General features: G+C 35.8%; 1 protein-coding gene across 6 annotated transcripts in view; it reads left to right on the top strand.

Annotated features, from left to right (window-relative positions):
* The first annotated feature begins 18,130 nt into the window (after nt 1-18,130).
* The window catches only part of LOC131072199 (probable protein phosphatase 2C 8), a 28,181-nt gene continuing 23,503 nt past the window's right edge, over nt 18,131-22,808 (top strand). For all 6 annotated transcript variants that reach the window (XM_058008295.2, XM_058008286.2, XM_058008277.2 and 3 more), the window contains exons 1-4: nt 18,131-19,992; nt 20,590-20,934; nt 21,137-21,242; nt 22,146-22,693. In XM_058008295.2, the coding sequence (XP_057864278.2) occupies nt 18,991-19,992; nt 20,590-20,934; nt 21,137-21,242; nt 22,146-22,456 (1,764 nt within the window). In that variant the 5' untranslated portion in view covers nt 18,131-18,990 and the 3' untranslated portion in view covers nt 22,457-22,693. The remainder of the gene's footprint in view (nt 19,993-20,589; nt 20,935-21,136; nt 21,243-22,145; nt 22,694-22,808) is intronic.

Below are 22,808 nucleotides of genomic sequence, written 5' to 3' on the forward strand. Positions count from 1 at the left end.
GATTAATCTTTCCTCCACGATTCAAGCATTGATTAAATGTCGCTTTCTGAATGTAAGCTCTGCTTCTTAAGGGTTCTTTGTCAAACTCATTTGATTTGCCTTGAAGATATAATTGCATATGGCGCAAGAATGTGCGACGTGATTTAAAAAGTTGGCGATTAATATAGAGAAACTTATTTTGTTTGACAAGTTTTTTAGAACTAGGTTGTCTCTTCTTCAACTCAGTTTTGTGATGAAGACTTGTTCTTCTCAAAATATGAGGAGTGGTCATACACGAATGATCAATGGTTTCCTTCAATGTTTGGATTGAGATACTTTGTTTGAAAAACTCAAGCTTACTTCATCAAGTAGAGGTTTAGATTCGCCCCCACGACAAAGTGTGTCAAATGATATGGATAAGAGTCTCCTGATATGGAAACTCGATTTGACAACTTAAGGTTTAAACTCGGTATGTTGTTTGGTTTGACATAATCCATTTAGATGGCAGACCCTTTGATCAATGTGATGGTACTACCTGATTTTGATTGGATGAAGTCTTTATCTCTAGCTAGTTTAAGATTTGACAAATTTGTTATAAGGATCCTTTCTTGATTTTGGAAATATTTGCTCTGATGAGTGGACTCTAATTCTGATAACTGAGTTCGATATAGGACCTAAAAGGGTACTCAAGAAGTTTGATGAATTTTTCTAGAAAGGTCTAATTTGCTCTCTGGTTTTCTGAGTTTTAACCATGCGCTAAGTCAGAGACCGTATGTGCTAAGGTATGATCCATATGCGCTACACAAAGTTCCTTATGCGCTAAGCTGCCTATGTTATGCACTAACTTAGAGTTTTGAAACTTGTTTTGATTGGGAAGATTACGCGCTATTATGTCCTGAATACGCGCTATAGTTTAGACTAAAAGTGCTAAATTGAAATGTTTACTAGTATGACAACTGTTATGCACTATTTTGATTGATAAAAATGCTAAGATTCGGCTGGTATGCACTAGAGAATGTTCTAGATGCACTAGGAAGTTTCTCCTATGCGCTAAACTGCTCGAATTGCTCTGTTTCTGGTTTTTTTGGAATTTTTCAATACTTGTATGTTTTTTATGAATGATTTTTTGAAAACATAACTTGAAAACACGACATGAAAGTGATAACCAATTTTTCCTATGCTAAACATATAGTGTATGTTTTTGCGAGGATGTGTTCAAATCCCTAATGTCTTCACAAGTTTGGATACAAGCAAAACAAATTCAGATAGATTCTTTATTCAAGGGTCATCAACAATACCATAGCCCACTAGTCTCGATACTCCGTCAGCTCAAACAATTGTGTCACCCCCTAGGGGGCGCCCGTTTTTTTGCCTTTTGCTAGAAATTAACCCAAAGTGAATTGCTTCACAATTGAGTAGCTATCTTGGGGGTGGATTCTTCCCCACCCTTGCACTAAAATATTGAAGATATTTGGATACTAACTCAACTCAAAGTTTCTATTTCTAAAGTTTTTAATCAGGCTTCCTGTTCAGCCTTTAGTGATAAACTCTCTCGGAGGCTTCCCAACCTTTAGAACAAAGGCTTTACGTATCGTAAAGATACTGGGGGAAGGCTAATCGCTGAGCAAAACTGTTGAAGGGACTTTCGTCAACCTCCACTTTTGATTATAGTGGGTTGGAACACTTGGTGATAAAGTCATTTCCCACTTAGGTCATTCCCCTCTCACCGACCATTTAAATGATGCTCTAAGAACAAATCGGGAGGGCGGGCCTGCTAAAGGTTGTAAATTCTTGAAATGAATAAAGCATAAGAGTGGTATGGCTTTTTGATCATCCAGTTAAGGGGAGAGCATATACCTTCCACTTTCGAGACAAGGAAAACAGTTGTTCTTTTTAACCTTTCAAAGCAGTGATTTGTTAACCTCTATTTGGAGATTTTGCTCCAATAAACATGGGGTTCTTTTTAACCTTTCATAGCAAAGTGTGTATAAAATTTGAATAAAACCTGGTCAACAAAGTAAATTGCGATTTGAACAACAAAAATTCAAAGTCGATAGGGGAAGATCTCCCCTCTTTTCTTTGCCTAAATTTGAAGATGAAGTTATTTTACCTTTGCAAAAATAAAATGGATCCTTTTAGACACCAAAGGAAGGTGAGGTTCATTTTAAGCTTTGCAGAAAGTAAGTTTGTTTTGTTCTTTTTATAGCTTCCAAAATGAAGTGATTTTCCTCTAGTCTCACAAGAAAGCAAATATGAATTTGTTGTTCTTTTTATCTTGCAATAAAGAAAGATGAATTTTCTTTTAGGCACCAAAAAGAAATCTGATGTTCATTTTATGTACTCCAAAATGAAATGTGAGGTTTATTTTAACTTTGCATAAAAAGGGAGAGTGAATTCTTTTTAACCAACTTCTTATGAAAGAAAGTAAAAAAGAAATTTAAAGCTTCTAAACTAACTCCTTCCTCTGCACAAAAAAGATTAGAACCTGCACACAGTTTATGATGAAATGTTAGTGTGGGCTTACACAAGCCTAAAATAATCTTCCTCGGTTACAATTTTTTTTGCTTTCCCTGCTAACACTGTTGCACTAATGCGATACAAAAATGCACAGATGTGCTACAAAACAAACCCTATGCGCTAAGCTGGTCCCTGGATGCGCTAGACTGATGTTCTAATGCACTGTGATTTTACCATTGCCAACATAACTATTATGCGCTAGTCTAACTACTCAATGTGCTAAGGTTAGGGTCTAATGTGCTAAATAGTGAGCAACATGTGCTAAAAAATGGTTTTTATGTGCTAAAGAAAGACTCCAATGCGCTAATTCAGCTTTTTCACGTACCTGCAATATCACTCCTGCATAAAAAATGATATTTTTTATGGGGTTATGCCCCATGGTGGGCACCATAAATGTGTGCGGGAAAAGTGGTGCAATGAAATGAAAATTTTGGTCTAAAAAAGGTTCCACACACCAATGGGACTCTTGGTGCAAGTTATGGAGCTATATTGAATAGCTCAACTCCCTGAGGGATGTTCCATTATTCTCTATCTCACTGGATCCCTCAAGTCAATGCCTTTTATCTCAGATCACTAAGCAAAGTGACTTCAGGAATGACAACTCCAAGAATGAGGGATACTTGATCAACTTAATATGAATGCATTCCTAGTTATGCATGATATTAAATCTAAGATGATTTAAACTAGCATGGATATGATGATAAGATAAAAGATTAGTAAAAGTCTATCCTAACATGATATACTAGTCTAATATGAGAATGCTATGATAATAGAAATGCTTCTTAACATTCTTATTAAGATGATTTCTATTCAAAGAGAGGCTAAATGCTAGATTTAAAAGTATTAGATGTATGAAATTTAGATGCTTAGTAAAATGTCTATAAGTTTGATACTAAAGACTTGGATATGAAAATGAAAGAATGAGAGCTCTATTAATAGGAAAAATAGGGCAATGGATGGTCAAGATTGGATAATCTTAACAAGGGCTAGGATTGAAAGTCATCAATCCTTGTTTACAATTCTCACAAATGAAATGGTGACAATTGTCAACACAAGATTGCTTGAAAGGAGATGTAAGAAACATTAAATGCTTGAGAAGACCTCATGGTTACCTTAGGAAGTAAGGGTTAAGGTTAGGTTAAGGTTATCCATTGGACAAAGCTTTTACCCAAAGGATAAACTCTTGTGCAAGGGTCAAAGGAATAACCATGGTCAAAGCAATGAATGCTTGATGAGACCCTTGGGTCAGATGAAGGTTGAGTTAGAGAGAAAGTCTCTAATCATGCAAGAGGATTGAGTTAACCATTAATGGTTTGGAAGACTTTCAAGGTTAACTTGTTGAAGACATAAAGCCTTTAATGGCTTTCAAAGACTTTGAGGGTTTGAGAAGTGACTTCCCTTTGCTTAGGGATGTGACAATATTTAGGAGATGGATTAGGCTAAATTAGAAGTGATTAGAATAATCCAGAAGGGGGTTTAGGGAGGCAAGTGGGAGATGTAGGAGAATGCAAGTGGATGGAGGGTAATTTAAAATAAATTACTTTATTTCAAAATAGATGCAACTTGCATAAATACAAGTGGGGGATTAAAATAAATTAATTAGATTTATTCATTTGCAATGAACAATTTAATTAAATGTAAATTTAATTAAAAGGGGGAGAAAGAGGAATTAATTAAATAAAGTGATTTATTTAATTAAAGGCTATGAAAGGCTTAGGTGAACTTAATTAAATAAATTGAGTAATACATTTAATTTGATAGATAAATGAGATTAATTTAACTAAACATAATTTAATTAAATAGAGTATTGAGGTTAAAATGAATATTAAATATTCACTTAGGAAAGTGGTCATTTTTATACGTCTAGACCCATTATTAACAAATATGTAAGGGTGGAGAGCATCTTTCTTTAGCGAAGCTACACATTACTAATGTCAACTGCATAAGTTGGACACTAAAGGGTATCATTAGAGTAAGTCTAAAGAGCATGCTTATTGTTAGGATTTGATGTAGGCTGGGATATAAATTTTGTTTCTCTAGGTGGATTAGGAACAAAAGTAGTAGGATTTGGCAGGATGACTTGTTCTTGTGGCAAGGTATGTATTGCTACAAGTAACTATGTCAATATTAGACCAAGGTTGATTCCCCCCACCATTGTTGTTGTTGTAGATTAGGGTAGCTGCCAATACTAGATGTGTACTTGTGGTTTTTATGGTTGTTGAGGCCATAATTCATGTGGATATGTCCATTTGAATGTCATGTAATTTTACCAATCTTGAGTGGGTTGAATATACTATGGAGAAATATTTTGTAAGATAATTTGAAAATGGAGAATTATAAGATAAGTGGTCTTGAGGGATACCTCAATTTTGATTCCATGGTTTTCATTGTGCCAATGACGATACTCAAGTTTCTTTAATACTTTCCACCCTTTTATTTTCAATCCAACTTCTTGTAGCAACAATGAGGACAATATTTTGCTAGTTCACTACCTTTGCTTCATCTTTTTACGTGGGGTATCCACCCATGTCACCATTTGTATGATTATATTTTACTTCATATCCTCTAGTAAGTTTTTAAGCTCCATCATAGAGACACCCCTTCAAGTGTCTTCATAGTTACTACTCACAAGCTTCGTGCCTTCTTCATGTGGACCATGAGTAATTTTTGCAAATCTTGCAAAATTCTTCCCATGTAACCTAGGAGATATCTCCCCCTCAAATTAAATCTAGAGCATCCAAGTAGTCTTCATAAACTCTCTTTAGAATATAATTTGAAGGGAATCCAAGGGCAACCTATTATGTAGAGACTTTATAAGCAAAATAGAAATATCTCTACATAATCTTCCAAAGGATCTTCTTCATTTTGAGTCATCCAAAAGATGTCACATCCTCTCATTTCCCCCCTCCATTATTCTCCTTGTATTTATTAAGAAGTCTTTATTTAATGGTTCAACAATTAGTCACTACATCTAACCTAAAACCTAAATACATAAACCACCTCAAGGTAGAGTCCTTAGGTGTGGATTGGAATAGTTTCAATTAGCATGCATTGGTGATATAATCATAAATTCTACAAAAGAAATGAAACTCTTGAATAAAAACATATTAGGGTCTTTTATAATGAAGCCATGAAAATTTGGAAGAGCAAAGAGGGAAATATTATTCATAGTAGCGTGTCTTGCCTAGTCAGAGATGGGGAAGTGAAAAGTTGTGGTTTCGCGTGGCTCTTCTTTTTATACATATCCTATTGTAGTGTGTAAGTTGTGGTTAAGGCTTAGGGGATATCTCGAGAATGTTTTTTTTTTTTTTAATCTTTGGATTTAAGTAATTACTAAAGTAGCTTTAGGATGTTGTGCCTTAAAAATCAAGGGTTCACTTGTTTTCCCCACTGGAGTTTTTTTCCATTGGTACAAGTATATCTTTGTGATGGTTGTTAACTAAAAGAAATCTCCCTAGATGGTCTCTTCTTCTTCACATGCAATGAGCACGAGTAGATGTCCACCTCCCTACACAATGCTAGTAGATAATTTAGTACTTGAAGTGATTTCTAATGGTCCTATGTGGCATAAATGAAAGTTGTATGCTAAGAAAATAGGAAATAGAATTTAAAGACCCATAAACTCTTATATCTTGGCACCATCCAAAATAATAGTGCCAAAAAATATATAGCTCCCTCCCTCATTGACTAATTAATCTAGTGTAGCTAGGACATAAACTCAACTCAATGGATTGAAATTTCCTTTATCAAGTGATTATAAACTATAAGTTCTTATTACACTCAAAATTTTAGACCAATGACATATTTTCTTGGATGATGTTGTTACTATATTTACAACTTAAGGATTTTGGGGAATTTCCTAGGTGATTGAATATAAGATTTGAACTTGTTGGATTAAAAATAAATTCATACTAAAATACTTTAGAAATTTTATAATAATTATCCTAGCACTATTGCTATGGTCTATTACTAGTGCTACAAGTTTTGTAGATAATGCTGAATAATTATTGTTACAGGTGACAAATACAAATTACTTAGAAATTAATCATTAATCTAAACTTAAGATGTTGAAATAATTGATCATTGGTACTAATATCAGAGTTGCAACATTACCTCAAGTGGGTCCTTTCTTGGGTTGCTATACTCTATAATTCATATAAATATTACTCAATTTGTTTTATTCTTCAATCCCATTCAAATCAACAATAAATGCTATAAAATTCATATCGATTATAATGTAGAAAAGATAATATAAAATGATAGAAAATCACGAATACATTTCTACTTCTAATCCTCTAATTTATAAATTATTTCTTTAATAAGCTGGTCATAACAATTCTTAACAAATTGGACTTCTAATAACCCGCTTTATAAACATTGACTCATTCCCAAAAGACAGGAAGATGATTATTTCATCTTTATAACATAAAATATAAAGTTGTAGAGATAGAATCCTAGTACAATCCTTCTAACCATGATCAATAAACTAGAATTGCTAACATGTGTAAACAAATGGCACAACCATTCTTTATGACAAAACTTATTGTTGTTGGCTAGAATTATATTAGCATGTTTTAGGTTCTAACAGATGCAAGTTTCCTTGGCTATAGGTGTCCTATCTCCTTTCTTGTAGGCATGTGATCCTTCAACTACATGTGGTTGTGCTTGTAGTTGCAAACTAATAATAGTCCTTTGGCTTTTTGTTATTTGCATGAGAGATTAGTCCCTGAAATATACTTATATGCTACAATTGTACCACAACTCATCATAACATACTATCATATTTCAATAATAATTATCTAGACATGTAAATATTTATCAATCCATCAATCATCAAGTTTAGAGCTTTAAATATGTCATAATTTTCATAGAATGCTTGAGGAATATATCTTGAATTAGAAAATAAACATGATTAACAATAGTAGTTGAGTAACTTGTTAGTGATGATTAATTTATTATATCAATAGTGTTTTGGTAGAGTATAAATTCAACTATACTCCACTTGAGAAGGCGAGCTTAGTTGCTATCTTCGCTTCTACAAAATTATGACATTATACAACACAAATCAACTCATTTCCAAAATTGGTCCACTCAAATATCTATTAACCAAAATGGCTCTTACATGAATAATGACAAATGTAAATTATGTTGTTCAATGTTTGATATCAATTAGGTTAGTAAAAAGGCTATCATAGAATAATAATTACAAATTAGCTAGCATAAACACCTTTACTAGATATGCGAGAATTTCATATTGAATTTCTAGATGAGTTTGAATTATTGCTTAAAAGTCACTTGAACGTAAGCTTACATTGATGGTTCTTTCATCACTCATGGCTTAGGGGTGGGTAGTGTATTCATTATATTACAAGGTGACTTCATCCTTAAAACATCTAGACTAGGTTTTCCTTGTACCAGTAAAATTACTAAGTGTGAAGCCCTCATCTCAAGTCTTAAGTTAGCTGTACAATGGAACATTGCATGTCTAATGGGCTTTGGTGACTCCTAGATCATTATCAAATAAGCTAATATATAATATCTTTCATATATGAGAAATGTATTCCCTATAAAAAAATGGTCATCAATTTTAAACAATACTTTGTTAGTATACATTTTGAACAAGTTTCTTGGGAAACTAATAAATATACATATGCAAAGGCAACAATTGGTTCTATTATTTCAATGAAAAAATAAAATAAACAATGCCAGTTCTTGGTGTAATATCTCTTAACACATGTCTTAATAGTAAAATCCTCCCACCTAACCTCCCATCCAATCGATGTAAATCATTCATTGAACACAAAACCTATTTAACCCTTCTTGGTGGCACACTCTATTAGAGGGGATATGATGGAACCTTGTTAAGGTGTCTCAATCCATATGAAGCAAACCTAATGTTTTTAGAGGTTCATATGTAATGGTACTTGTATAGCACACACAAATGACATACTCTTGGCCAATAAACTACTAAGAACAAGATATTGTTGGCCCATCATTGAAAATAATGCTTGTCAATATATCAAGAAATGTTTAGCATGCCAGACACATTAGGACTTAATCCATGCACCATTTCAATATCTTTAGTCAATTATAACTACAAGACCTTTTTTTACATGTGACCTCGATCTCATTGGTAAGATAAATCTTTTCACCTTCAATGGTCATATTTTTATTATCACTGCAACTATTTTTTTTGTGATATTTTGCCAAGATCAAGAGTTCAATGAAAAGTACAAAATGGAGAGACAAAATATAGGACAAGAATAAACTGTATTCTCATTAATAGATAAAAATAGTTGCTCATACAATGAATATGAGCTTGCATATATAGGCAAGGCTATATGGATAGGTGAGCATACAAACATGACATGTGGCTCAATAAGAAATAAGGGTAGGTAGGAAATAAGTGTGGTAGGTAGGAGAAACAATATAATATTCCACACGAGGTGGATCACCCACCGAAGGTGGAATTATCACTCCACAATAAGTGGATATGATAGAGTAGTAACAAGATCACACCATAAAAGGTGGAAATTCTCCTACACACACTATCCCAATGTGGCACAAACACCCAAGTGTCTCATACCCAAACTACTATGAAATGCATTATCCTAAGTAAACCTAAGTAAGGTGTAATAATATCCATGATAAATAAATATTTACACCAACACCCCCCCGCCCCCCCCTTAAGTGTAACTTAGGGGAATGCACTTAAGTCTACAATGCAACTAAGCAATGCAAGATGGGTCCCGACTACTAGGCCATGTTAGGTACCCATGTACATATGCAAATGCATGCAAACCAATGCAATGATATCTCTCACAAAGCGGGGAAAGAGAGAAAAACCCAATGGGAAAAAAATCCCCCCCCCCAAAAGAGAGATGAAAACAATACAAGAGAACTCTCATAGAAGCATGTGAGGAACAAAACCCCATGTGAGGAAAAAGTCCCCCCCATATGAGAGAAGAAGAGAAGCTAGGTAGCCCCCCCTCAATCTAGAATATGCACCAATGATAGAAGCGCGAGAATGAATGAAGAAACTGCTCCATGAACGTCGAACAACATTCCTCCCCTTAGGAAGAAACAAAACCAAAGGTGTATCCATGAAGTCTCCCCAATCATGAAGGGAAGATGTAGGAAAAAAACTCATGATGAATGAAGTCTCTGAAAGCTGCTCAAATGTCCCCATGTCGATGCTGAAAGATACCCCCTCCAACGATGGTAAACTGCTCCACACTACTGAAAAAGACACTCCAAGATCTAGTGGAGATGAATGTAGAATAATATTCAAAGACTCACATGTCTCCTCTAAACATAAAGAGACCTCCTCCAATCACTGTACATAAGAATCCACAATCATGTCAACCTCGAAAAAATGATCATGTAGAGAATGAACAGGAGGGTCAGAGTGTACCCTCACAACAATTGAAGAAGGATCATCTTCATAAAAGAGAAGATGAATATCATCAATGATGTCTCCCAAATCTACAATGTAGGACTCCACAAACAAACCCGCAATGTCTATCAAGTAATCACCCCATGAAACTGAAGTTGGAAGACAAGATATATCCTGCTGCACTGAATCACAAGAAGGCAAAATTGTCGCACTAGTTTCATCACCAGGTGCAATAGGTGATGTGATATCAATAGGAGGAGATGAAACACAAGGCTCAAGAACGGGGTCACATGTGAGAATCCCCGAGTTCAAGTACCCAAAGTTCTCCTCAAAATACAAATCATCATAAGAAGTGTGACCATCACATGTAGAATCATCATATGTAAAATCATCCTCATCAACAAAATTTGAAAAGGAGTATAACCAAGATGCATGATCAACCACCCCAGTCGCAATGATAGCTCTAGTCTCCAAGTCTCTAATGAAAATTGACTCAGGTGTGAACCCCACAATTTTCTTTGTTGCGCCATGTGTGATTTGATAGATGGAAAGGAGATTGTTTGTCAAATGGGGTACACACAACACATCATTGAAGGAGTTATCCCCAATGGCAATAGTTCCTTTCCCATTCACATCCATGTGTGTATGATTGCCCATCAAAATTTACGGCGTGGTGCAAGGCTCAAATGTAGAAAACATAGACTGCGAAGATGCCATATGATGAGAAGCCCCTGAATCTAGAAGCCATCTCCCTGAATCACGACTTGTAGTAGCACAAAGAGATTTTCCTTTTCTTGTCCCAAAAGAGTGAGTCTTCCCACTTGTAGAAGCCATGAATGCTTGCCCTTTCCCCTTTGAATGCGAGGAAGTGGAAGTTGATGAATCCTCCTTCTTGTAGGCATTAGGCAAATCAATGTTGTGCTTTTTGGGGATGTGTGTGAGCTCATCAATCTTCTTAGAATGGCAACGACGCTCCTCATGACCAACCTTTTTACAATAGGCAAAAGTGTGTCTCTCCTTCTTTGGTGAATTGTCCTTCTTGGAAGAGGATGAATCTCCTTGTTGTGGAGAAGGTGGTGCTTTGTCCTTAGGCTTTGATTGCCATTTCTTCTTTTTTGAGTTGTCCTTTCCTTTATTTCCTTTGTTCCCTTGATTTTCCACTAATGCTTGAGACTTAGAAGCCTTAAGAATGCCCATCCTTATCAACTTAGTTTGTTCCATCATCAACATTTTGATGAAAGCATCAAATGTAGGAATTGTGTAGCTTGAACCCATTACCATCCTATGGGTTTGGAAACTAGAAACAAATGTTGCATATTCTTGTGGAAGCTTGCCCATCAAATTGAAGATCAATTGAGTATCCTTCTTATCAATGCCACAATATTTGAGTTGTGCCCTCAACTCTTTTGCCTTAGTGACATAATCTTGTATAGTATCAAAGTTCTTGAGATCTAATATGGTGAGATCACTATCTTTCTGATATCCCCTAATCTCATCAACTTGACCATACAAGTCTTGAAACTTTTGCCAAGCATCCTTGATTAGAGTACATTTCTTAATATGAAAAATGAGATCCTTTGATACATACTTTCTTAAGGTACAAATTGCCATGATATTTTTAGTGAGCCAATCCAAGTGAGCAATAGGACCAGCCTTAGGATCAATGGGAGCAATAATAGTTTCATTAATATAACGAGTTAGTCCTTTTTCCATAAGTTTACTCCATGCATCAATTTTCCAAGTAGCATAATTATGAGGAGTTAAGAGAGGAAACTTAGGAGAACCTATAGTAGAAAAAGGAAGAACACAAGATCACAAAAGCACAAGAGACACCCCCCCCAAATTCACTCAATCACAGTACCCCCCCCCAAAAAAAATAAAAATAAAATGATGAGTTTGGCACTTTATATGTAGTGCATGTACAATAGGCCACTTGCAAACAATGGCAAGGTGGACTTCTGATTTTGTTTTACAATTGCCCCAATAGGCTAAGAATTACAATGCAAAAGACCAGAAAGATACATCTATGCAATACAAGTGCCAAATTGGCCAAAAATGACCATATGCTGAAAGTACAATTTCTACTCAAAATCACTGCAAACTAATAGCATATTATGAAAGTAGACGAAAAATTATGCACTTTAAAAAAAATGACACTTGAAAAGGAGTTTGTATGAGCCCAAACGGAGTCCCGGAAGTTGCAGAAATGGGGATTAGACACGTACAGTCACTAAAAAATGAGATTTCTAAAAAATCTACCATCAAAATCAAAAAATAATTCCACCACGAGAAAGTACACAAAAAATTAGCCCATTTAAAAAAAAAATGCACCAAAAAAGGAGCAAAAATGAGCACGATATGGCCTTCCAAAGTTGAATTGTAAAACTGAAAAGCTCAACGGGAGGGGGCTAATAAATTTTCAAAAAAATGATGATGTCAGCAAAACACGAGGTTAAATTTGACGTCCGTATGACCGTCGTAGAAAACTTCACTCCCCTGCTGATTGTGCGTCTGTACGATACGAACTACTGACGTGTCACAATCTGATTGATAGAAAAAATGACGTGTCCATACGGACATTGATGATTGGATCACTGACTGAGCAATACATAAATGACGTGGACCAGACAGCTGGCAGTGAAGTCAGCACCGTACGCTGACTGTGTGTACGGATTTGTTGCGTGTCTTTGTCAGGCTACGTGACGGGGCACTAACTCGATAGTGTTGACTGGGCGCGGGGCTTGCGTGGATGGAGGTCGCTGACTCGACGACTATGTGGCAGGCCACGTGGCACTCTATAAAATCAGCGAAAGAGACGACCAAGATTCAGGGGCTGACGGAAGGAGCAAGGCGGTGTTGAAAAAAAAGTAGCCGTCAGTGACCACGAGCTCAGACCGCTGGAAGAAGGGGTCATTGAGGTGGAGGCGACTAGAGCTCAGACTGCCGACAGTGCTTGACGGTGAGAGAAAGGTCGACACGGATCGACGGAGGGCATTGGAGCCATGACCCGAGAGGCCGAGGAAAATGGAGGAGTCCCCGGTGTGAGTGTATGACATGCCGGTGGGAGAAACAACGACGACCGAAGGTACAACCAGCGGGAAGCAAAGTGACCGCTGGGAGAAACAATGCCGGCGACAGATTGTGTATAGGCCCTGCAAAAAGGTACTACAGGGTACGATTGGGCCAGGTGGGGTAATGTCCCCCCCCCCCCCCCCTCCGAGTTTATAATAAAAATTGATTTTAAAAAACCTTTTTAAATGCCCCAATTAAAATTTTCATAAATAAAAACTACGAATAATAATATTGAAATAGAATATTTCATAGAAAATGATTTTTTAAAATTAAAAAAAAAATTAAAAAATCCATACCGTATATAGCCAAATTGGCTAAATTTTTTTCTCCAAGCCCCAAATTTGACTTTCACCCAATATAGGTGAATTTATAGTCAAAATTCATGGAAACGATCACCTAGACGTGATGGTGAGGTCAGATTTGGTCTAGGACGCCTCCAAAAGATGTTGCTCCTCAGATCTGCCTCTTGACGCCACAATAATGCCTCTCAAAGATGAATCAATGACGCTCTAATGGCTCTGATACCATGTGATATTTTGCCAAGATCAAGAGCTCAATGAAAAGTACAAAATAGAGAGACAAAATATAGGACAAGAATAAACTGTATTCTCATCAATAGATAAAAATAGTTGTTCATACAATGAATATGAGCTTGCATATATAGGCAAGGCTATATGGATAGGTGAGCACACAAACATGACATGTGACTCGATAAGAAACAAGGGTAGGTAGGAAATAGATGTGGTAGGTAGGAGAAACAATATAATATTGCACATGAGGTGGATCACCCACCAAAGGTGGAATTATCACTCCACAATAAGTGGATATGATAGAGTAGTAACAAGATCACACCATAAAAGGTGGAAATTCTCCTACACACTATTTCAATGTGGCACAAATACCCAAGTGTCTCATACCCAAACTACTATGAAATGCATTATCCTAAGTAAACTTAAGTAAGGTGTAATAATATCCATGATGAATAAATATTTACACCAACATTTTTAATAAATGAGTTGAAGTAGTTCTCTTCACTTATACCATTGGCCACAAATATCCAAGTTCATTGTCCATCACTAAAAAATGTAATGTGGAATTAGGATATTGATTGCGGGGGGGGATGAGGAATTAAAACTGTAATGTGAAAAATTTGATCTAGCGATTTGCAACATAGAAGGGAGAAAACCACTAAATCAATTTCCACTTGGGCAACATTACATTCAAAAGAGGGAAGGGAATCCACTAGATTCAGCCACAAATCAGACAAGGACTGAATGCTAAATGGATTAAATTTAATTGTGACTTCCTCTTTTGTAAGTTGAAATGCTGATTTAGGGTAAAGTGCTGAAATTGAAGACAAAACTGAGAAAAATAATGAGCTACAGGTTCGGGATTTTGTCGTGCACCTAGATTTGAGTAATATAAGCTGATTCAAACCTACCCTACAAAATGCCCCAAAAAAGCAGGGACTGTGACGCGGCAACACGGTCCTCCGAATTTTCCACACGTCGAAAAGGGTTGTTCTATCTTTGTGTCTGAAGCTTATTCTGAGAAGTACAACTATGCACTTGTTTCCTGCACACAAAAAGAAAGGGAAATAGGTTGGGAATAGGGGTTTGCCTAAGTAAAAAACCAGTTTGGAATCAACCTTGAATGAAATATTGCAAATACTTGAAATAAAATAATGGAAAGGTATACCTCAGATCTGCAATGAATGATGATGATGCTTTGCTTCTTAAATGTAATCACATATGTTGTATGAAAATGGCATGAACATGACACAACCCTAACATGTACACATGCTTGCAAATGATAAATGTAATGTCGCTCCACAATGGATAGATGAAGTATATGCAACCTTGAAGACATCTAGGAATGCTTGATGATGAATACTTCAACACTTGAATGCTTGATTGCTTGAATGTAGTTCTCCCAATTTTGCCACCTATTCAAAATGAGAGGGGAAGACCTCCTTACATACTCGCCTCGTTGTCAATTATGTTAATTTTTTGACATAGGTCGACACAAGGAAAGGTTTCCCACTCAAATTCAAGATAGGACCTAGGGTTTAAAAGGACCCCAATTAGGGAGGACCAAGGCACCACGCCCTGGTCCTACCCCATAATTGGGCCAGGGTTAAGGGTCCAACAAGATGGAAATGTGAAAATAAGGCTTTATTGCATGGCAGGGGCATAAATAGGCCCCAATCAAGCATGGAGATGCAAGCACTAATGTGAGGGCCCCAAATGCGGTCAAAATTGCAAAGGGTAAAATTTTAGGATGCTACAAAAACAAAAAGTTGTGGAGGGAGTAGATATTTAAGGTGTCACAGATTGTGTCAATAAGTCACACAAAACTATATCACTTTTTATATCCAAACAATATCAAAATATCTATGGTAATATAAATAATTAGAACAAGAACAAAATTGTAGTAAATTTGGTTTATCTTGTACTTCATGTTTTGGTTGTTTAATGTTTCTTTTTGTTTTCTCAAATGATGGAGGCTCAAATAAAAATCCCACTTATGTAAAGAACAAGAGATAGTTTAAATACCACTCTCAATGAAATAATATTATTAATACTTTCATGATCTTATTATTATCTCTGACCTATATTAGTTATATTAAAAATATATATAATGATATAATATACATTTTTATTATATATATATATATATATATATATATATATATATATATATATATATATATATATATATATATATATATATATATATATATATATATATATATATATAACCCTTTAGTAATGTGAGTGCTTATGTTTCTTTTAGCCTTCCCAAGTATATATTATTATATGCATATTTCTACATATGGAATATGGTGACATAATATTTTTGTTTTATCTTATACATCATATTTTTGGTTAGTTAATGTCTTTTTGTTTTCTTAAAATATGGGGCCTAAAATAAAACCCCCACTTATATAAAAAAAAATAGATTAGATTAAAGATAGTTCTTAATCAGATAATATTATCAGCGTTTTCATGATTTTATTATTATCTTTGACTAGTATTACAAAAATACAAAAAAATATAATGATACAAATATATATTTTTATAACTATTCCATGTATCTACATATATTTCTTCTTACCCTCTTAATAACATGATGTTTATGTTTCTTCGTTCCTTACTAAATATATATTATTATATGCATATTTCCACAACTTTCTACTTGAGATTATGCTTACATAGAACTAATTTTGTTTTATCTTGTACATCATGTTTTTGGTCAATTATGGTATCTTTAGAAAAAAAAAAGATGAGGCTCAAATAAAATCATCATTTACATGAAAAAATGAGATTATATTAAATACCATTGTTAATTAAACAATATTATCAATGCTTTTATCATGTTATTATTATTATCTCTGATTAATGCTATATTATATATTTTTATAGTTATTACATACACACGTCTTCTTACCCTCTTATCAATGTGAATGTTTATGTTTCTTCTCACCTTTCTCTATATATATATACTATTATATGCATATTTCCACAACTTCCTACTCTAAGGGAGATTATTTGTGATGTTACTTGTTTCTTTATTTGTTTACCTTAGACTTATGCAAAAGAGATTTTACTCTCTCTCTTTTTGACAATGATAGCTTGTTTACCCTTTCAATATTTAGTTTAGGAAACATTTTTATCTTGACACATGAACTCAAAGTGATCTCACTTCCATATAATTATGATGAACGATGACAATTATATTGCATTCGTTTGTTAATTAAGAAACATAAAACAATGTATAATGTATTTAAAAACTCATCTTTCCAAATCTTTCTAGATATTTATTGTAAATCAAACTAGGGGTAGTATTGGCCAAAAACTAGTAAGAAAAAATAATGACACCTTTTAGTCAAGCTAAATGAATGTATTCTACTATAGACTTTCAATTAAAAACATGTACCTATGCCTTTCTTGCTATGTTCTTTTTCACAAAACATGTTACAAATTTTAATGGTTGTAGCTTAATTGGTTGTGTACAATTGTTGAGGATGATCACATGTTCTTTGATTACACCACCCATAGAGGTTCAAATCCCCCCAAAGGCACGAGTAGGCTTGTTTTGACCTTTTAATGACCATGATGTACAAGATCCCCTACTTAGATGAAGGATGGCTTTTGGTTTAGATTATGTTTATTCACAATGTTGTAATTCACTTGTTTAAAAAAATGATAATATGTTCCTTGATATATGCCATCCACCAAGGTTCAATCCTCTAGGCACGTGATTAGGTTTGACCTTCAGGTGCCTTTTATGGATGAAATCACTTGCTTAGACAAAAGACAACTCTTATTTTAAATATTTACTTATTCACCATATTATAATCCACTTATTCAAAAAGGACAAAAATATAAATACTTATATAACCTAATTATTTCCATAAAGAACACATTATGATACTCATACTTGTGACAATTTGATAAAAAAAACATTTTGCAACCAAATTTCAAGTATGCAACACACGTGTTGCTTCGTATAAAATCTCAATAAAAAGAGACAACCCTAAAAATGACACATAGCTCTAATAAGATTGAATAGAGAAATACAATTTTAGGATGTGATTGTGCAACCAATAAAGTGAGATATCATTGCAAGATAAATATGGAAGAGTAAAATATTGATGATCACCTACATGCCAATCCTTGGTGATGTTTGGGTTGTCAAGGTCGAGATGGGTTGTCAAGGCCGAGAGCATTTTTAGGGAACTAGGAGAAACTAATGGCTACATGCATTGCATTACTTCTCAATCGTACCTCTACCATTGACATTTATCCTTACACTTCCAACCCATACTACATCAATCATCATCAACAAGAGTTGGTCTCCTTAAATGCATGCATGAAATAAAATAAAAGACTTTAATGGTGTATATAAGATCAAATAGTCTATGCGATCGAACTCAATGTCCTATTTCTTCAAATAAGAGAGTTCAGATTGTTCAGATTGTTCACTTTCAAATTACTTTAATATTGAATAGAAATATTATTACAAATTAATAATGTGTCCACAAGACCTCTTTTAACTTTAATATGATGAAATGTCATTTTATGTGGACCACCAATTACTCCAAAATGGACATTTTCTCATTTCCCATCCTTCTTTAAATTATACACACATGATGAATGAAAGAATCATTTGGAGAATCCAAGACAGCCATAGAATTGGGCGGTAGACGGACATCCTGACAAGAGGACACGCACATTGCCAAACCAAATAATACCAACCACAGAAAGATTGCAAACTGCTACCTGTGGGCAGGGGAAGACTTAGCAGATTGTTTCATTTCTTCTGCGGTATCTGAGGTAACCCATTGGCCTATTAAACTGTCTTCCGTTTCCTTACACGACTATTTTTTCTGCAACCTGAAAGAACAGAAGAATCTCTTCGGTGGTGATGTGATGTTTTGTGTTGGAGCGATGGAAGTGTTTTCTTGCCCTCCTGATACTGTGAAGAAGGTTTGAAAGTCTTTCAATGATTTCAAACAATAGAAAAGTTGTTTCTGTGGTCAAATCTGTCTCTATTCGATCGAGGACAATTTTATTTTAATTTAAAGTTTAATCCATTGTGCAAATTCTTTCGGCAAGTATGATTGAGCTGCAGGAACCCATGATGTGGCTTAAGTGCTAGATCTGAAGATTTTCCGTGTTGGGTTGTTTCTGGGTCCGAAACAGTGACCACTGGGATTCCATCGGAAGTTCGTTTTGGGAATTGAAGCGGTTTGTGAATCGAAATCGTCAGTATGATGAAAGAATTCGGTTTGTGAGAAGTGTCTCCAGGGGGATCCATGATGGGGCTCGATATACAGGTTTAGGTTTTATATTTTGTTCATTTTGCAGCTTAGTTTTAAGCTACCTGGGGTGGAAACCTGATGAACGGTGGCGGCTTTCGTGAATAAATTTTGATGCACGAAAAGCCAAGGTGTGACATTTATTGGTGATCCTGAGAATTGGGCGTTGGGGATTTGAGTAGATAACAGACAAAGTTGGGTTATGGAGGCGTTGAATGCATGTGTTTCTCCATCTCCTCGAAGCTTTCTAGAAGAGAGCGAGGCGGGGATGCCGTCGCGACGACACCTGTCAGAGATAAGGCGATTGAAGTTGCTCTCCACCAGCGGCAGTTTTTCCGACGGTGTGAAGAAGCAGTCTCGCATCAGGAATACATCTCACTTGTGTAGTATTTGTTTCGGCGGGGAGGTGCTATCCACCGCAGACCCTGCATATGCCATAGAAATTGAACTCCACTCTAAGTCTCTCTACCCCTCAAGGAGGCTTGTGAGGTCAGTCTCTACGCCAACTCCCTGGAAAGGCGGCTTGTTTTGCACTTGCAATATCAGCAAATTTTACATCAGCACCAACAGCAGCACTACTAATGATACTAGTGTTGTTACATCGGACGCAGAACCTATGGTTAAAGATTCCAAAGGGCAGATGCCAATCGACATGCCTGAGAGTAAAACGCAAGCAACGGTTGGTCCTCTTGCTGGTGATGACACTAGTGTTGCTACATCGGATTCAGAGCCCAAGCCGCAAGATTCCAAAGGGGAGATGACAGTCAATATGTCAGAGAGTGAAAAGCAAACAAGCGTTGGTCCTTTTGATGGCGACGAAAGTAACGGGGCCTGTAAAGGTGTTAGTGTCGCTTCTCCTGAAACTGCAACTGCAACTGCAGCTAATGTTAGTGTTAACGTTGCTGCTGAGGAGACTAAAGAGCAGGAAATTGTTCCGCAAAGCAGGCCTTCAAAGAGCGTAGCTTTGCCCAGGGCCAACAGCGAGAGTGTAAGCTTGCTGTTGAAGGATTCGTGCCCCCCCCACGGAACAATTTCAATCATTGGTAGAAGACGTGAAATGGAAGATGCCGTTGCAGCTGTACCCTCATTCTTTTGTCTGCCCAAGTCCATGGCGCTGTTGCAAAACAGTCTTACTGGATTTGCAGCTCCTGCACCTACACCTCTCCACTTTTTTGGTGTCTATGATGGCCATGGCGGATCGCAGGTACAATCATTCTTATCCTGTAACAAATAATTTGCTTTTGGTATAGGTCATTCGAGGACATGACTAATTCCATCGATGCTCATGTGATTTAGATGCATCAGATTATTTCTTCAGGATTCTTTTAGTAGTGATTCTGAAAATCTTATTTTTCCTCCTTTATCTTGGAAGAAATGAACCATCATCTTCTTTGGAGTAAATTCCAATCGAGACATAACTAAGTATAGCTATTGATGCTAAATATGACTAACCTTTTTACAAATAGTTTGTTTATGAAACGGATGATGTTGGTTTCCAGAACCTATTTTACAGCTGACTTTGCATTCTTCTGAGATGTTTTCACCAGGGTGATTACCTTGACTTTTGTCTAGGAACCTTATTGCTGATGTAACGTTGGGTATCTATTTTTCACACTATGGTGATTACTTAAATTTTCATAAGAAATACATATATTTTTTACTTTAACATGTCTGCATAAGCTCCAGTAGTTTCCTGCATCCAATTTTGCAAATACTTATTTTTTTTCTTTTTTCTCGACACTGTTACTTGGAATTTTGCATGGAAACCTCATTGATTTTGGCTATGCACTTTTACGAGCAGGCTTCATCATATTGTAAAAATCATTTTCATGAGGCGCTTGCTAAGGAGTTGAGGGATGCATCTTCATTTTCCGGAGATTTAAGTTCTTGGAGTAAAGTCATGTCTGCTTGCTTCATGAAAATGGATATGGCAGTTGGAGGTATGTGTCCAAATGGAGGCTGCAGTATTGGGGATGTACAAACGTGTGGCAATTGCTGCCAAGATCCAGTTGCACCAGAAAATGTGGGTTCTACGGCTGTCATAGCTGTTGTGAGCCCATCTGAAGTTGTTATTGCAAATTGTGGGGATTCTAGGGCAGTATTATCCAGGGGAGGCAAAGCAATCGCCCTTTCTAATGACCATAAGGTATTGATCAAACCGGTGAATATTTGTAATGATTATTTAGGATTTTCTTTGACTTTTCCTGGTTCTCTTATATTTTTATTTTTATGTTTTTGAGAAGTTGAGAGTCTATGTGGTGCTAATTCCAAAGATGCATGTTCTATGATAATGTGTGTATCATTAACTGGTGTTTTACCTTGTTCTTTCACAATTTGCCATATTGTAGCCTGAACAAGAGGATGAAATGGGCCGTATTGAAGCCGCTGGCGGACGTGTTATTTTTTGGAATGGATATCGTGTTGCAGGCTTTCTTGCAATGTCTAGGGCTCTAGGTTTGTATCAATGACCAATTTTTGATCCAGATGTAGCTGTTGTCTGTTTATGATTTATAGCGTATTAATTTTTTTGTTTCATGACTTGTTTAAGAGCATCTAGAAAACTAATAGTGCTTCCTTTCTTAGAAATGCTAGGAGCTGTTGTTTAGCCAGTGGTCTCACAAATTGTTTCAATTGCTGGCTATTTTAAACATCTCAATGTTTTTTTTTAATAACTCTCTCATAATTTTAGGTGAAATCATAAAATGTAATTTACATCGGATTTTCAAAAAAATGGGGATGTAAGATTTTATGTGGAATCGTGAACTTAATAAAAGTTTATGCAGTTTCTGCATAACTTCAGCTTCGTCTCTTTACCTGTGGCCGAATTTTTTCTTCCTAAATTGTAGCTGCTCCTACTTTTTAGGTGAAGATTCTAAAATATGCTATAGGCTGTATGCAAGATGTTCATAGAACTATCAGGGTCATAAAAATAGAAGCTTTAGCCCTTCCATTGATGGTCTAATAGGCTTTATGGGAAAAATGCAAGGATTTTCCTTTCATTCAACATATTAAGGTTCTCTTATGTTGCCTTACTCAGCCAGATGTAGTTCAAGCAATTTTTCCAGTTTGCAGTGAAGCTTTATTCTAAGTTCTTCTTTTGTTATTGATTATCTGGTCAGTTTATGGTGTGACAGATTACAAAAGTTCAATGTTATGACTCGTAGAACTAGTGTGGTGAATTATAGGTCCAACTTTGAGTAAAGAGCAAATCTGTTACAAAAGCTTGCCAAACCTTGTTGTAAAATAATGGATAATCGTGTAGGAAAAAATGTAAATTAGTATTTACTATTTAGAGGTAAGCCACAGATTAGTTTTCATTGGATTGCAGTTGAAGTGATAAAGTCTTTTTGTCTGCAGGAGACCGATTCTTGAAACGGTATGTGATTTCGGAACCTGAAGTAACATGTACAGAGCGGACACATGAAGATGAGTGCCTCATTCTTGCTAGTGATGGTTTATGGGATGTTCTGTCAAATGATACTGTCTGCGAAGTTGCTAGAAAATGTCTGGCTGGCTACAGACCTCACCGTTCAAAGGGTATTACAGAGGATACTCCTGTTGGTACTGCGGCTGCTTTCCTTACAAAATTGGCTTTAGGACGGGGAAGTGGAGATAACATTAGTGTAGTTGTGATTGATTTGAAAGAACAAAGAAGCAGAAACAGATGATGGTTCCCTTAGAGATACATATTTACATATACGTATACAACTCATGCAAACAAATGCAGGTCATTGGCTATAGCCCTGGTGATCTGTTGAATTGTTCCATTGTTAAGAGTTGTGATTCATAGGAGGGGAAATGGAGATGGTGAAGTTGTGCATAATTGTGATTCTATTCACCAGCTGGAGAGATGCTCTTTCCCTGTTCATGTTCATTAATGAATGAGCCAACCATCTAGTCAAAAGGTGCGTGCTCAAGCTTTTTAATATTGCTTAACAAATCATCATTTAAATATTATGTATAAACACTTTTGTTGACATACTTTGAATCTTTAGTGCAGCATCCTTGATTAATTTTTTT

Source organism: Cryptomeria japonica, chromosome 11 (assembly GCF_030272615.1).
Source record: "Cryptomeria japonica chromosome 11, Sugi_1.0, whole genome shotgun sequence".
Classification (NCBI taxonomy): Eukaryota; Viridiplantae; Streptophyta; class Pinopsida; order Cupressales; family Cupressaceae; genus Cryptomeria; species Cryptomeria japonica.